The 18,101-nt window shown below is 34.4% G+C and overlaps 1 protein-coding gene across 1 annotated transcript in view; it reads left to right on the forward strand.

Moving 5' to 3' along the window:
* LOC115890600 (E3 ubiquitin-protein ligase SH3RF3) overlaps nt 1–18,101 on the forward strand; it is a 36,839-nt gene extending 18,738 nt beyond the window's left edge. The window contains 6 exon segments of the mRNA XM_030910879.1: nt 4,502–4,655; nt 7,489–7,521; nt 7,524–7,627; nt 15,707–15,715; nt 16,351–16,515; nt 17,648–18,101. Of these exon segments, the coding sequence (XP_030766739.1) occupies nt 4,502–4,655; nt 7,489–7,521; nt 7,524–7,627; nt 15,707–15,715; nt 16,351–16,515; nt 17,648–17,761 (579 nt within the window). The 3' untranslated portion in view covers nt 17,762–18,101.

The raw sequence follows: 18,101 nt of genomic DNA on the forward strand, positions 1-18,101 counted from the left end.
CACAAAGAGTTGAAATTTGAATTTATATCTCCGTAAATAATTTTTTACGGAGTTCCAAAAATGGTACATTTAATTAGTAGGCATGGAGACATTATTTGTCGTTATTCATGCGAACTGAAAAGAGCTGTCACAGGTGCGTTGGACAAATTGAGTTTACCAAAATTAAGATGGATATTTACGGATGTAAATATTTTACTTTTTTCATGATTTGTTTATTTTTAAAATAAAACTACTCACAGTAAAGACCAACAGTAATCTGGAAAAAATTAAACATAATTAAACATAATAATAATCGAATTTATATAAATTGGAGCAGAACTTTTTTGCGACTCGTTCCGACTCGGACCTTTTGTCACTGATGTCTTGTATAATCATTCTTCTTTTCAAATATCCATAAACCTTTTGCGTATACGTGCGTTTGTACAGGGTGTTTACAGTTAAATGGACCCCTCCATTAACTTTTTAATTTGACGTTTTATAAAAAGTATCTCACATAAAAGTTTATTGGTTTTAAATGAAGTTTTCAGAGAATCTGTTTCAGATATACTGGGTGCTCTAAAAATGTCCATTTTGACCACCATGTATCAAATTATTACCAAAAATTAACATAATTCACATAAACTATGTCCCTTTCAACAAGAAAGTCAGTTTCAAATAAGTATTAATGCTCCCATAAGGAAAAAAGCTGAGTATTTTGTGGCCTGCACACTTCATTTTTGACATGAAATTTAAATTATATCTCGAAATCGGTTGAATTTAGGTCCCTATAGGACATTATACTGTTGCGGACCCGTGTGAACCCGGTCTAAGCTGACTAATACGCTTGGCGTCGTTCAAGGACGAATGGACAAATCTCGGCTGTTCCGGATTATTCGGGAACTCTTTAGCTGTGGGTATAAAAGCCGGCGGCTGGGGCCTAAAGAGGGCAAACATAAATAGACGAGTACAGTTGACGCGCTAAAATTCAAAATAAATTCTTTCTAGATAAATAGTTATAAATCGTTTGTAAATAGTTCTTTAAGTCTTTTATCGTTATTGTTTTTGTTAATTAGTGTTAAATAAATAGTGTTTAAATAAATTGTGACTTTCTATCCGCACGCGGAACCGACGAAAAACGTAACAATACATAAAAATAACATGCAACATGAAAATGTATAATGAAATAAGTAGAGGGAGAAGGGGGTTTCTACGCCAGGAGGATCAGGAGGATCAGAGGATCAGGCGCACTGCGCATGCGCGAATCAGGTAAGAACGGTTAAAATAGGCTAATAAACAAGAATACAAAAGGTTTGATCCGCTTTGAACAGCTTTAAAACAGAAATAAACGGGTTTAAACAAAAAATGAACAGGTCTGTTGTTTTAAGCTAAAAAGCGGTTCAAAGCTGTTCAAAAGCTGTTCAAAGCGCATCAAACCTGTTTATTCTTGTTTATTAGCCTATTTTAACCGTTCTTACCTGATTCGCGCATGCGCAGTGCGCCTGATCCTCTGATCCTCCTGATTCTCCTGGCGTAGAAACCCCCTTCTCCCTCTACTGAAATATGTCTAGAATTTTATATGAAATCCGAATATGGAATAATATAGAGGGTGTTCTATTTAAAATAAGCAAGTTGACATCTACTTCCGGTATAACCGGAAATGTTACTATCTTGAAAATAATTTTAAAGTATGCATCACCAATTACCTAACAACTTTTGTATTTAACATTTTTTGTATCACTGTAAATAAGGGAAATATCTTCCCCCCCACACATCGTTCACTCACCCTGTGCGTTATAAATTTTACTTTAAATATCAATGGTTATATTTAAACACAAAAAGAAAAAACTAGAATAATTTTCGTAAGAAATAAAATATATTTTCTTACTGAGAGACTTGGAATTCTCGATTCGCATTTTCTACCACTGTGCGTCATTGTCATCATGACACATACTGTTTTTTTATCAGAAAAAAGTTATAGTGTCGAACCACTCTTAAAAAAAAAGGTATATTATTCATTTTGAAACCCTAGAAAATAACACCTTTTCTATAAATAAAATCAGAGAAAAATTCAGTCGCAGTTTACTATAAAATGCTTCAATAATTACATTCGCAACAACATTACTTACTACATCGACCACACAATTATATTCTCAACAAAATCGCAAATTGCAACTCCTAAAAATTCAAACTCGCAGATAGAAGGTTGTCGCAGTCCTAGTTTACAAAATCACAATCGCAACAAAATCGCAACTCGCAGCAAAATCGCAACTTGCAACTCGCAACTATAATAATATTGGTTGCCTAAATTGAAACTCGCAAATAGAAGAAATCGCAGTCGCAGTTTCCTATTTAGAATCAATAGCGATTTTAGAATCGCAGTTTGCGATTTGTTGCTCGTCTGTACTGCACACTATATTATTTTTGGTTAGTATTAGGAGATTTTATGTTATTATTTGAATATTAACCAGATTTTTTTTAGTTTGTATAATAATTATATAATTTTGGCTAATATGATAATTTCATTAGTTATATTTATTCAAAATAGCAAGATTGCTAGCTGTTTACAAACTAACAGAATGGACTTTATAACATTACTTGCAGTGTAATTGTGAGATTATGTCTTAATTTTCTACAGGTTGCTTGTGCTTTTGCACGAATTTATGTGCGTTTGCCAACGGGTAATTATTTACTAGGTATATTATTTACTAGGTTTTCTAGTATTTTGAGATTTTTTAGCACTTACATACAGGGTGGCCCATCGAAAACGTTCCGCAAGGCATAACGGCCAGGGTATTTTTTTTCAAAAAATCCAAAAACACTTCAATTTTGTTTGTGAGGGGGACAACTTTTGCCCCAAAAATGATTGCAAAATATCAACCCTTTAAGCGGGGCAGTCATCCCCAACTTTTTCAAATGGGAAGGGGGGTCAAGTGGTACCGACTTGTGCGTTGAAGTTCTCAATATTGTTAAACTTTTTAATAATTATGGTGTACTCACTTGCAGAAAAAGTCGAAATAATCGAATTTTATTTTAAAAATAATGAATGTATCGGGTTGCGCAGATACTCAATGAACGCCATCCTGACAAACATCTTTATGGCAAAATTGTTCGCGAGTTATTAGCAAAATTTCGCGAAACTGGTTCCGTTATGAATAAAAAGAGGCAGAGGGAAAATCCTGTAGTAAATGAAGCTATGGAGGTATTCGTATTGGATCAAGTTGCCATGGATAGTACGCTGAGTACAAGAAAATTAGCCAACGAGACCGGCGTGAAAGTGTCCAAAGGATTTAAAAAACACAAGTTCCATCCGTACAAAATTCAGTTGGTACAAGAACTCAACGAAGACGATTTTGATCGTCGCTTGCAATTTTGTGAAACTATGAGTGAACGAGTGGCGAATAATAATAATTTCCTATTTAATGTGTGTTTTTCAGATGAGTGTACTTTCTTTTTGAACGGTGTAGTTAATCGGCACAACCGTCGGTACTGGGCTGAGGACAACCCCAGGGTTTTTCACGAGGTGCACACACAAAACCCTCAGAAATTGAATGTGTGGGCTGGCATTTTTGGAAATTCTATTGTGGGTCAGTTTAACGATATTGAGAAGAACTTGCGATATTGAGAAGGACAGCGTTCATTGAATAAGTGCGCAACCCGATACATTCATTATTAATAAAATAAAGTTCGATTATTTCAACTTTTTTCTGCAAGTGAGTACACCATAATTGTTAAGAAGTTTAACAACATTGAGAAGAACTTCAACGCACAAGTCACAGAACAGCTATCTAGCAACTACCGCACCTGATCCTTCAACCTTGTGGCAAGTGAAAAAAATGCGTAAACATCTAGAAATAATAAGAAAAAACAGCAAATTGGTCGAAGGAATTTATCCTTATCATTTACTCTGATAAATGTTTAAATAAACTTTTCAAATTTCAATCCTTCATATTTTCTCAATGACTTGACCGATTTTCAAAAATGAAGTGGGGAAATATAGAGAATAGAAAGCTATTTTCATTGCGGCGCCACTTGACCCCCCTTCCCATTTGAAAAAAGTTGGGGTGACCCCCCCGCTTAGAGGGTTGCAGATTTTGCAATCATTTTTGGGGCGAAAGTTGTCCCCCTCACAAACAAAATTGACGTGTTTTTGGATTTTTTGAAAAAAAAATACCCTGGCCGTTATGCCTCGCGGAACGTTTTCGATGGGCCACCCTGTATTCTTATACCTAGCAATTATTTTGAATAATATTAAAGATTTTATTTTGATGTGCCCCTGTCTCCGCCTAATAAAGATCGTCTTCACTTTAAGCGACGATATTATTTGTACTTATCATTAACTTTGACATTTTTCATTTTCTTTGTGTAATTATAAAAATATACTAACAAGATATTGAGTAATATTATGCATACAACATTTTAAAATTTACATTAAATATTTGTTGAATACGGAGCATGCTTTTATTATTGAAATAGACATTTTTTGGTGTTCTTAATAAATCAAATGGTATTTTTTTTCTTTTAGACTAAAGAACGCAAAGATAAAGCCACAGTCAGTCTGATGCGTCGTCTAACCAACAAACTGTCGAAGTCTCCACCGCCTTTGTCATATTCTATGGACAATCCCGTCTTTGAGGATCATTCAATTACCCCATTATCATCCCCTGCGTCTCACCCCCGTTCATGTGAGGTAATAGCTTTTTACAGTAATACACACAATAGTGATTTAATATGCTGACAAAGTTTAATGTTTTTTTATTTATATAGTTTTACATAATTTCTAAAAAATGTGAATAATTTCGATATTGATTGGATTTTAGTGTGCTATATTATAAATAAATGGAAATATAAGGAGAACTATATTTTTAATAGTCTAGGAAATACGTTATATCATTATATTTTACCTAAATATACTTTCTAATTTCATCATAAATCTATACAAATATAAAGTAAACCCATCAAAAACGTTAAATGTATAAAAAATGCTAAGCCTCGCAACGCCTGGGCAGCCAAATAAACCAAACCGACGACATCCATGATCGCGATTGGGTTCTAGGCCGAACGATAACGCTTAAACAGCATACGATATCGCAAATTCGTCTGGTAAATAGCATCCGTGATTCCAAATTTTAATTGCCTTAACACCTCTTATAAACGATATGGCGAAATTTATTAATGGGTTGCTATTTCACATTTTGTAAAAATGAAGAGTAAATTTTAAATTTCGATAACAGCTATCTAAATTTTAGTTGACCTTGTATAGCCTGATATTTAATTACAAATTGAAATTTGGCCCGAAAAGTTATACAGGGTGAGATAAAATTAATATGGAACATTAGTCACTTTTAAAAGCAAGTTATTCCTTTATTTTAAATGTTCAGTGGGGAATTTATATATCTTCAAAATATTATTAAGTTTGCCTACCCTTCAGACAAAGATTTTCCTAGATATTTTAATTTTTATGGTTTTGCGTCCGTAGATCTTTATTATTTGAAAAAATCTAGGTGGCTGTGTGATATACCTTTTGTTAATTTAACAAAAATTAAAGATTGTGGAGTAAAATACTCAACGGTAATAAAAATATACATCTTTAAAACATATTTTAATTATTACAGAATTAAAACTCGATATAAACCTATAATTATGTGACAAAAATTAGCTAGATGAAATCAAGTGCTCAAAATGCTTCTTTTCCTGTTAACTGCATAAAATGATTGTCTTTTCAAAAGGACCTTTTCATTTTAAAATGGATATGTGGATTTCTACCTCGAAAAGCAGCTACAATAATTTCTCTCATGTTGTCGACAATAGTTGGTCGAGTTTTGTAAACACTGTCTTTAACATATCCTCATAAAAAACCCAGACTAGCATTTAAGTATTCTATTAATTGATGAATGCACACTTCAGTCACCAACTAATAGAATCATATCAATTCTTTCTGATGTAGGATAAATTTGCATTTTCGGCAAATTTCTGAGAATTTTTTGTTTGTTTTAACTGATACAAAATGATAACTATAAGTTGGAGTAATTAGACAGCTATGTTGAAGTAACGTCAGACATATAGCCACCTAGATTTTATCAAATAATAAAGATCTACTCAGATCAAATCATGTAAATGAAAATATCTAGAAAAATCTTTGTTTGAGTGGTAAGCAACCTTAACAGTATTTTGAAGATACATGAATTCTCCATTGAATATCGGAATAATCTACTGGGCGTTCCATTTAAAATAAAAGAGTAACATGCTTTTAAAGGTGGCAAATGTTAATTTTGTCTCACCCTGTATAACTTTTTGGATCAAGTTTTAATTTGATTTAAAGTACAATAGTTAATTTAACTATGTACATATTAGGCTATACCGGGTAAACTCCACTTTAGGTAGCTTTTATTGTAATTTAAAAATTGTTCTTTATTTCTAGAAAATGTTAAATATGTCAAAAACCTTACATTTTAGTTATATACTTCTCTTATAAAACTCACCTTTATTTTTTTCCCAGAATCCGAAAAAAAATTAATGTATAGGGTGTTCCATTACAAAAAACACAACTTTGATATGTAATTTTTTTGGGACACCCTGTAGAACTCTCTATATTTTAATACTATAACCTACATACATATGTTCACAAAATTTCATTTCAATACAAACTGTCGTTCTCTTTGGAGCCTCCGCAGTGTATGTTTCAAAAAATGTTTCAAAAACCAATTTATATAAATTATCTCGTAAATTATTATTGGAATGAAAATTTTATGGAAAATCCCCTGACCAAAAAATATTTTCATGCGCATATTTGAGACAACCTGTATATCTAAACTATTTTTAAAATCTGCACACATGCTAAAAAAAATAATAACGTTTAATTAATTACATAATATCTCAGCTTCTAAAATAAACAAATATAATTAAATGTTAATTGATAATTACTATCAGCTTGCCGATTTACATGCGATGGAAATCTAAAAAGACTCAAAGAACAATTTTTTGAATTATTTCCAAAATTAATAGCAGCGCACAGTAAGGCACTCATTTTTTGGCAATCCGTCCCTGTGCTCGGACGCAACGCTCGAACCTATACTCGAACCTCACAGCTCGACGGACCGAATTCAACTGAAACGCTTTGCAACCTGCCAGCTTGCAAAAACTGGCAGAAAATATTTGCGAGAGTGCAACTACTCCTTTCCTTAAACTATGCCTGTACTATGAGAGGATAAAACATAATTTGCAGTATTAATGGTATACTCTTTTTTTAATCAACTAGTGATTAAATGTTTTATGAACATCTTCTAAAATTGTAATTTATGTACTTTTAAAAAATATCGTTATAGCTGAAATAGCCCTAATTATGACCGCACTAGCAAAAACGGCGTGTAATTAAAATTAAAACACATTAATCCTGTAACAAAATTAAACTTTGTCATATATATAGTCACCCATAGGCTAGGTCGATCCGCAACTTCCACACGTTGTACGTTTTATATTGTATGATCCCGTCGTTTGTTGCATGACCTTGAGTGTTCCCCAGGTCCGGCTCGTGCCCCAGCCAACTGTTCAGATCCAGCCCTCCGAGCACCAGCGTTTGTTCGGCTACTCTTCGCATCGGGTTAAGCACAAGGAGCGACCCTCTATCCTTCACCATGGTAACGCCAGGTCCGTGTGCCCGTCTTTAGCCGCTGCCGTAGAAATCTAGTGCATGTCTCTTAAGGCTTGACCTGCTTGGTGGTGGTAGACTTAGCCGTTATTATTTTCAGGATTTTTTCTTTTTAGTTCTTTTATTGTTGGATTTTTGTATTTTTGGTTTTCTCGAATTTCAACGAGTAGAAAGAGTAAATAAATGTCGTCAGTAAAGAAATGTCGTGAAATATTACTTATTTATAATAATAGCCTATAATAGCTCCCGTATACAGGGCGCTACAAATTCGAGGTACGAGCATTGGTATCTCGGAAACCGTAATAGATACGAAGATGGTTAAATTGGGACAAAGTTCCGCTTTGGAATGTTCACCAAGATGCCATCAAAAAGTTCTAAAAATTTCAAGGATTGCTGAGTTTTTGGAAAGTCAATTTTATTTTTTCCTGTCATTACTTTTTAGAAAATCAGAAAACTAATTACTCGTTCTCATAGCCACTTTATTAGGGCTATCTGATAGTACTTTTAGATTTTCAAATTAGCTGATAATTTGTGAGATACAGAGGCCAACTTAATTTTTTCAATACGGACCTGCATTTTTTATTTCAGGTGAAAGAACTCGGTCTCCTGAGTATAATGATATGCCACACTTGATACTTTCTTTATATAACAATAAAAAGCTCTTTAATTATTATTTAAAATAATTTCAAGTACGACTCTGGTTTTTTAAATTATATTAACTTTTTTTATTGTGAATTTGGGATCTCAATGTACGATGTAATAATATTCATAATATTAATCGTAGTTATTATAAGTAAATCAACTTCTATACACTAGTTTCTAATGCTCTACATGTTCGAAAGGGTTACCATCCTCCCTAATGCACAAATTTAATTTTTGTTCAATCTTATTTATAGCTCTTTGAACATAACTTCTTGTTATAGTTCCGAATGCATTTTGTACTCTTTATTGTAAATGTTGAAATGTATTGATTTCACTTTTACAAATTACGCCAAGTAATGCCCCTTTAGTTATTGCATTTGATTTTCCGTATTCAATGTTTTACCCCACGTCATTGTTAAGTTTGAAAGCTTATCGATATTGTAACGATGAATAGATTAAATCTTAAAAAAACAGAGCCGGACTTGAAATTAGTTTAAATAAATTATCTTCAAATGTCCGAAACAAAAAAAAAATGTGTGGCATATCATTGTACTCAGGAGACCGAGTTCTTTCAAAATCTGAAATAAAAAATGCAGGCCCGTATTTAAAAAAGTTAAGATGGCAACTGTATCTCACAAATTATATTATCAGCTAATTTGAAAATCTAAAAAATACTATCAGACAGCCCTAATAAAGTGGCAATGTGAATGTGCAATTAGTTTTTGATTTCCTAAAAGTAACGTCAGGAAAAATAAAAATGATTTTCAAAAAATCCGTTTTTCCAAAAAGTCAGCAATTCTTGAAATTTTTAACAAAAAATCGATGGTATCTTGGTGAACATCCTAAAGCGCAACTTTGCCCCAATATAACCATGTTCGTATCTATTACGGTCACCGAGATACCATTGCTCGTACCTCGAATTTGTAGCACCCTGTATAGCGTTTAACGCTTTGGGAGTACCAAGGTACAGCTTGTCATTATATAGCCGGTATACAAGGATATCACTTATTTTATTATATAATATATAATATATACAGGGTGGCCCATCGAAAACGTTCCGCAAGGCATAACGGCCAGGGTTTTTTTTTTCAAAAAATCCAAAAACACGTCAATTTTGTTTGTGAGGGGGACAACTTTTGCCCCAAAAATGGCTGCAAAATCTTCAACCCTCTAAGCGGGGGTGTCATCCCCCAACTTTTTTCAAATGGGAAGGGGGGTCAAGTGGCGCCGCAATGAAAAGAGCTTTCTATTCTCTATATTTCTCCGCTTCGCTTTTGAAAATCGGTCGAGTCATTGAGAAAATATGAAGGATTGAAATTTGAAAAGTTTATTTAAACATTTATCAGAGTAAATGATAAGGATAAATTCCTTCGACCAATTTGCTGTTTTTTCTTATTATTTCTAGATGGTTACGCATTTTTTCACTTGCCACAAGGTTGAACGATCAGGTGCGGTAGTTGCTAGATAGCTGTTCTGTGACTTGTGCGTTGAAGTTCTTCTCAATGTTGTTAAACTTCTTAACAATTATGGTGTACTCACTTGCAGAAAAAGTTGAAATAATCGAACTTTATTTTAATAATAATGAATGTATCGGGTTCCGCCATAGATTTAGTAAGAACAAATATCACATTGTGCATTTTAACCCGATCCAACAATCGGAGGTTGACTACGTACTGTAAAAACCAACTGAGATAGAGAAGGCGACATTGCCACATCTCAAATTTGCGCCTATCTACTTAGTTTGATTTGCAAAAAAGGTGACTTTAAAACCTTCACCGGATATCAATAAATCTCAATTTCTTAATTAAATTTATAGTTTATTTTAAAGAAGCATGCGTAATAATATGTTATTAACCAGAGGATATATGCGTTACTATTAAAGGACATGTTTACTGTTTAATGTGCTGAAACGTCTAGAACTATTGGCAACGTCGCTGCTAGTCTTCCGGAATGAAATGAGCCGTCCGTCCCACCACCCCTCGCGACGGCCGTTGGTCCGTTATAGCGTACTACGTTTAGCTTACGGTGTGTTTGAAGTCGGAATCAAGCCCGAAGTGAACTTTTCGGTGTTTTTCATTAGTTTTTGTTTTTGTTTAACGTACTTTTGAATCTGCGAATTTTCAATATGGTAGGACAGTGTCAAATGTGTGGAAAAATAAGCTCAAATTACCCGAATTTGTCTTTTTCACAGGTAGGTATTGTTTCCGCCGTAATCGTACATAGGCGTCCCACAAGGGAGCCTCTCACAATTAAAATAATTTCTAATTATATTTGTTGAATTTTGATCTATTAAAATAAGAACGTAGTAGCCGGTAATTGAATTATAATTCGTCTCAATTACTACCTAACTGTATCATAACAAATCATAACAAATTTGAATATAAACGTTGCATTTGAAACTTTATTATAAGCCAGAAAAAGTGACATTTTTTTTAAATTGTGTCATATTTTGGTCATTATATACGATATTCTAAAGGAATTTTGCTCAACAAATAAACAAAGGTGTTTACCCGTCCTTTTTACATTTTATTGCTTTATTATATCTTATATCTGCCCCTTCGGTCTTGTTTAGACAATTTTTACCACTGTACAATACAAATACCTCTTTCTAGAGTTATTTGTGCGGTGTGTTTACCTTTTTTAGAATGGGACGAACTGTAAATAATTCTTAGGCTACTAGTTTTATACATACCTATATGCAGAGTGACCCAGGCCTCCAAAAAGCTTTTTACCTATTACGTTTTTGGTTTGTGATTTTTATTTCAATTTTCTACATAAGATCGGGGCCATTGAAAAGCACATTTTCAAAAATATTTTTGTCAACATACAGGGTGATTCAAACCGCAATACATATGCTTAATACAGTTCATGAAGATTGGGACATTTAACTAAAATTTGATTGTCTGATGAAGCTACCTAAGTAATGGATTTGTAAATAAACGTAATATTCATTATTATGCGACAGAAATCCCATACTGTAGCACACAGATTTGATACTTTTAAATTTCTCATTAAAATACATATTGATTTTAGGTATAGGAAGCTATCGATTGCGAACTAACTAAATTGTAACTAATTACTAATTTTGAAAAGTTCTTTTTAAGATCAAAAAAAAGTAAAACTAAAACCTAAACTATCATTTGAGATTAAACGGGAAGTTCTAAATAATGTTGCCTATTCTAAACAGGAAAAATTTATTTATAAGTTTTATAACATCTCTAATTAAATTTGGACGAAAAGAATATTTCTGTTTGCTGTAGGTAATTTTTCTCAGGGAAAATACGTAAATAAAAATGACTTTTAAGTCAAAAAGTCAAAAGGACAAGTTATTCCAAAAAGGACAGGTGGCAACCCTAGGTATTTCTGAATGGAAATTTAATGGCAAATCTACAACTTTAGTAAAATATGTTCCGGCCACCTATGTTTACAAAAATGTCTAAAATGTGCTTTACCATTGCCTCCATATTCTAAAAAAATTGAAAGAAAAGTCACCAGCCACAAACCTAATATAGAACTGTTTCGGAAGCCTGAGTCACCCTGTAAATATTCAAAAGTAACTGAAAGTTTATAGAGAAGTAACTGACAGTTTAAATTGAATATCGACGTTGGAGCGATTTTCGAAAACTATCTACTAACGTTTCAACATAAGTATATGTGGGATATTAATTATATTATTATATTAGACCTTATAACAAAACTCATCTAACGAAAAAGTGTTAATGTAGTATATTAATATGGAGTAAAAATTTTACTAATTACTTTACTTTTACTTTACTACTTAAATTCGTTCCAAAAACGATACGCCACTGGCCATTAGAACAATCCAAATGTGCCTAGTTGCCGGGGTCGGAAATTTTAGACTTCCCTGTCTCTTCTGTCCTTGTTCGACACATTGGAATGTTTGATACACTACCAACGAGTATTTATGAATGAGATGTTCGGTCTATCTTTATAATGTCTTTGGGTTCCGCAGATATTCAATGAATGCCATCCTGACAAACACCTTTATGGCAAAATTGTTCGCGAGTTAGTAGCAAAATTTCGCGAAACTGGTTCCGTTATGAATAAAAAGAGGCAGAGCCTGTAGTAAATGAAGTTATGGAGGTATTCGTATTGGGTCAAGTTGCCATGGATAGTACGCTCAGTACAAGAAAATTAGCCAATGAGACCGGCGTGAATCGTACAAATGTCCAAAGGATATTAAAAAAACACAAGTTCCACCCGTACAAAATTCAGTTGGTACAAAAACTCAACGAAGACGATTTTGATCGTCGCTAGCAATTTTGTGAAACTATGAGTGAAACGAGTGGCGAATGATAATAATTTAATGTGTGTTTTTCGGATGAGTGTACTTTCTTTTTGAACGGTGTAGTTACTCGGCACAACTGTCGGTACTGGGCAGAGGACAACCTCAGGGTTTTTCACGAGGTGCACACACAAAACCCTCAGAAATTGAACGTGTGGGCTGGTATTTTTGGAAATCCTATTGTAGGTCAGTTTAACGATATTGAGAAGAACTTCAACGCACAAGTCACAGAACAGCTATCTAGCAACTACCGCACATGATCGTTCAACCTTGTGGCAAGTGAAAAAAGGCGTAAACATCCAGAAATAATAAGAAAAAACAGCAAATTGGTCGAAGGAATTTATCCTTATCATTTACTCTGATAAATGTTTAAATAAACTTTTCAAATTTCAATCCTTCATATTTTCTCAATGACTCGACCGATTTTCAAAAACTAAGCGGGGAAATATAGAGAATAGAAAGCTCTTTTCATTGCGGTACCTCTTGATCCCCTTCCCATTTGAAAAAAGTTGGGGGATGACACCCCCGCTTAGAGGGTTAATAGTGATATCAGTTGAGGGAGTTGTATCTAAACGATTTAAGGAATTTTTGCATAAGGCCTCTCTACCCTCAGGCCTTTACGTACCAATGCAGAGAAGCGCAATTTTACACACATGCAGAATAGTACGTAAATTCCTGGCTATGGGATAAGGTGAATTCCTTCTCCAGAAGCCAGCCCAACCAGCATTTGCAGAGAAAAAAAATAAAATATAATATATAAAATAAAAGTAAACTGGTATAAATTTAAATAAGTCCCTACACTAAATTCGATTTTGAAAATAGTTACTAATTGGCACTAGAAACTTCTCCCCACATATACTCATCAAATATTTTATTTCTACATCTTTCCGTTTTCGTATAATCAACCGAGGCGAATGAGGTGCGCCACCCTGTATACATCTTGCTAAAAAATTCATGTATATAGGGCTAAAAATAACAAAAATAGAACACTTTAAATTTGACCAAAAATTTCTCCGTTGCGTTTTTTTGCATCTGAGTGTATACAAATATAACAAAGTATAGAACTTAAAAACATATTTTCGATTGCAAATAAAAATGAGTTTGATTTATACACAGAGAATGTTTTTTTTATTAATATCAATATGTGAATGGTCTGAAGTTTTTTGTTTGCGTTAGTAAATCTAGAGGATATTGCGTCAGAACTTAAACTAACAGTGATATTATTGGGAATTCCAGAAATATTGTAAAATCGTTAGTTGTGCAGCGTGCGGTAGATCTGAGTCAAAAACGAGATTAATAAGAGAATAATTTTTACTCGTAAGTAACTATGTATACACATTATTTGTAGTAAATCAATCAATTATAAAATTAGCTCAGAATTAACTAATTATATATATTTTCTTGCATTTCTACTTTTATTTATAACTTTTCAAAAATAATTAGTGTATCTGATATTTTTGATATTAAATAATTATTACAATTTATCTATTTTTATTAGGAATATATTTTTTATTTAATAATATTTACTGACAACATAAAACCAATTAGTGTGTTGTGTAGTGTTAAAAAGTTGAGTTTTTAAATTATCGCGATTACTGACGTTTTCTCGTTATAAAAAAATGGACACCTTAACGATATCCTTATAATTCCCTTTCAGATGCTCAGAAACATGTCTAATGATGTTATCTAGTTATCTTTTCGAAAAAAAGTCTTTTAAAAATAAGCGGTTTGCGATCGTGATTTTACTTTACTTGATAGGGAAAGGCGTACCGGAGAAATGTGGCAACGCCGCAACAGAACACCGTCGCATTTCTCTCACTGCGACTTAATAAGATTGCGGCGACTTTTTAAAAAGATAGAAAAAATTATGTAAAAAGGATATTAAAAATTAAATAGAAAACCGCAGCGTACGGCTGCTCTTCGTCTGGTGAACATTAGGTGTAGGTTCATTTAATTATTTTTGCATATTGTTGGGCACCACTTAATTTAAGCCAAGTTAATGTGATATTTAAAAAAAATAAGAAAATTACCACAGGGCTAAAGATGTTCAGTAGTGATATATCTCAAATTAAAACAGCAAAATTTAATAAAAGCCTATGTACAGGGTGAGTCAACGATAGAGTAAAGTCTATTATCTCATTTGTTTCGAGGTTTACAAAAAATGTTTCGTAGAAAGTTAAGAAAAAAGAGCAAAAAGACTCTAACAAAACGTAAATCAGTACTTAGCTTTTGCTCTGAAGCTGTAGTCAATCAGTGTTGATTTCATATCGTACCTGGGCCCATATCCAATATGGTACGTATACATTGGTGCGCTGCGACGCGAACGCGCAGCGCGCGCGCCGAGCATTGTCCGCGCGTTACTTTTATTGTTTTAACGAACATCCCGCGATCCATAGAAATCCCGCGAACATTCGTCTAGTCGTTAATCATGTCTCTATCGTCCGAGAAGAACTACGCAATTTTAATCATGAGTAATGCGACTCTTTAAACACTCCATTAATAAACAATATTCAAAGAAAAACACAAAAAAGGGAATTTATTCAAAGAAAATATACATAGTTACTGATAAATGCGCGCGGAATGCCCGCGATGTCTTCACCGGCCGTCCCAATTGAACGACGAAGAAACAAAGCGGAGCGTCGAAAAACCGACTGGAGATGGTTCGCCGCTAGCTGTTTGCGCGCAACTTAAAAACACATACCGATAGAGGCGAATCGGTGCGCGCGTGCCGCGCGTTCGCGGCACAGCGCGCCGGTATATACGTACCATTATGCAACTGCTTCAAACCATCAGAAAACTTGGAAATTTGCGGAAAAAGGGGAAACTCGCCAGTTCACACCGGCCTCCAACAGGGAACCTTCACGGAACCATTCAAAAAACCAATAACTGTTCAAAAATTTCTGCTTTTAAAACTATTGCTGTGCTTAAAATCTTCTCAAAAAAACTCCTCCAAAATGTTCTCGTTTCTACAACGAAAGTCCCAAAATGCCAATTCTTCCCTTTAGGATGGTAAGGGACACAATTCGCAGGGCTATTCTCTGCCACATACGATGTACAAAGACTTTTATAGGAAGATGAAGACCACTCTGGGACTTTTCACCAGTGGTTGGAATGGAAGTGTCGAAAAATCCGAGCAAAGCCCAGTTCATGCACTTGCGAAATGCGATTTACGAATTGCGAAATGCGTTCTTTTTGCCTTGCAATTTGTCGCTTTCAAGATCTTCCCTGAAGGCAGTCAATCAAAACGCATTTCGCAATTCGTAAATCGCAATTTGCAAGTGCATGAACTAGGTTTAAATCGTTAAAATTCTGCCAGAGATTATCTTCTGAAGACAAAAATGTGTTTATACACACACCAAACTGTGCTCGAAATAAGGAAAATTCAGGAAAGTTATCAATATAATTTAAAGAATAATTTAAACTAATAATATAAATTGCAACCCTGCGCCACCACATGGAACGGCATTCACGGTACTATCAAAATTGCAGCGGTACAAACTAGGGATGGGCATTATTTTACTTAAATTCAGCTAGAGATGTAGCGCAAAAATAAGAAATTATTTTAGGCTGCTACAAGATCCCTATGCCATTTACTTCCAGACATGTAAATACCGATCCAAAAGTAAGAGTTGTCAGGACGGTTTAACTTAGAAACTAAATACGATTTTTCATTACTTTGTTACATTTTTACTTTTTCTACTCGTAATTTTTTTAAAACATTGCTTTTACATATCGTTAAAATGCTTTTTTTAAACGAAGGTCTGCCGTGGCTGGTCAGTTAGACGTTTCGAGTTCTAGCCCCGACGTCTACCGTCACAAGAAATCGAACTCCCTCGATGCTGGCAATCACAAGTCTTCCAAGACGGGGACGCAGACCGTACGCGAGAGATTTAGGTGCATTACTCCGTATCCTCCGAATAGCGAATATGAATTGGAGTTGCAGGTAAGAAACGTTAAATTATTCTTCTATATTCTTAGCTTAGTTCATAATATAAGAGCTAGCAGCGTTTTCGAGAAAGTTTTTTAAAAAAGCTGGCTCTTTGATATATCTTTTATTATGCTCTCAGCGGCTGGAACAGCATGCGGGCCGTCTGGCTGCCGATACACGTTGCTTTTACTAACTGCGCATCGGAAGAAGATCCTATATATTTTTTATTTAGTCAAATTCTAGTATTGAATATAAATCGAGCAAGTCTCCATAGCGGCAGCCAGGAGAAGGAAGACGAAAGAGGAAGAGCTTGCAACGGCGCAAGCTCTTCCAGAGAGCATAGTAAAATATATATCACGGAGCCAACTCGACTGTGATCAGTCAATACTATACAAGCAGTGTACAAGTGAGACGCGCATTATTATATAGCGTTGATTGGAGAAATAAGATGCGCAACCTTAATGGGCGATTTCGTGGCACAAAACCTGTCCGATATGTAGCTGGCGTTACCGTCAGCCTGTCCGAGAAATCCGAGATTTAGTTTAGCTTTGCGCCGTTGCGCGCTTATAGTCATTTACAGAGCAGCGGATAAAGAATACTGTATCGTAGTTCTGCTTTCAGTCGACAGATTGAGGGCTTGCCGGAGACAGTGGTGCCAGAACTACTGATTAATGCGTAGATCTACGGGTTTTGGGTACAGTACGTAAATAATACGGATTTTCATTAAACAATTTAAACACTAATTAATAATTAATTAAAATAATTAAATTAATTATTTTGAAGAATGGAACACGACAGACTACTTCTTAATATTATCAAGCGACGAAAACTTGAATACCTTGGCCATATATCCAGAGGACATCGATATGAGTTTCTCCGACTGATCCTTAACGGAAAAATCCAAGGAAAGAAGTGGATTGTGATTCAATTCGCCCAGTAGGTTGTGCATCTTTCCAATTCTTTCAATCAACGAATATAAGTATAGTTATATTTATAATAACTTTGACCGTGTCATCCCGCCTTAAAAAGAGTAATTTTCAGGCGTGGGAGCGGGACAATTTGTTTTTCTTCTTGGTTGTGCACCTTCATGGTACTCTGATTGGAAGTTGCTGCTTATTTTAATATAAAATTTTTTGAATATTTTCAGGTGCACGATATAATTTACGTTCATAAGAAAAGAGAAGATGGTTGGTATAAGGGAACTCAACAAAGAACGGGCAAAACGGGTCTATTTCCGGCGAGTTTCGTGGAGAGCTTTTGAAGCTCGCTCGTGGCCAAAGCGGTTCGATAGCAGGTGCCTTACTGACGGGACCCAGCCATTCCTGCCTTTAATTTAAGACAACATTTTTACGACCTACTAGAACATGGTTTGGTAAAAATAACAACGGTTTCTCTTCCATTATATTAATGTCTAAACATGAATGCCATGTCCAACGTTTTGTCCCAGTGCCGTTGGCCTATTTCAAACTTTACTCATGTTTCTGTTGATTTGGAACGTCTCTCTATATAAAGTTCGGGACTAATCTTAATTAAAGTACACTCAGATGCAAAAAATGCAACGGAAAGAAATTTCGTCATAATTAATTTTTTTTATTTTTAGC

This window comes from Sitophilus oryzae, unplaced genomic scaffold (genome assembly GCF_002938485.1).
Source record: "Sitophilus oryzae breed Bouriz unplaced genomic scaffold, Soryzae_2.0 scaffold_888_pilon_pilon, whole genome shotgun sequence".
In the NCBI taxonomy this organism is placed as follows: Eukaryota; Metazoa; Arthropoda; class Insecta; order Coleoptera; family Curculionidae; genus Sitophilus; species Sitophilus oryzae.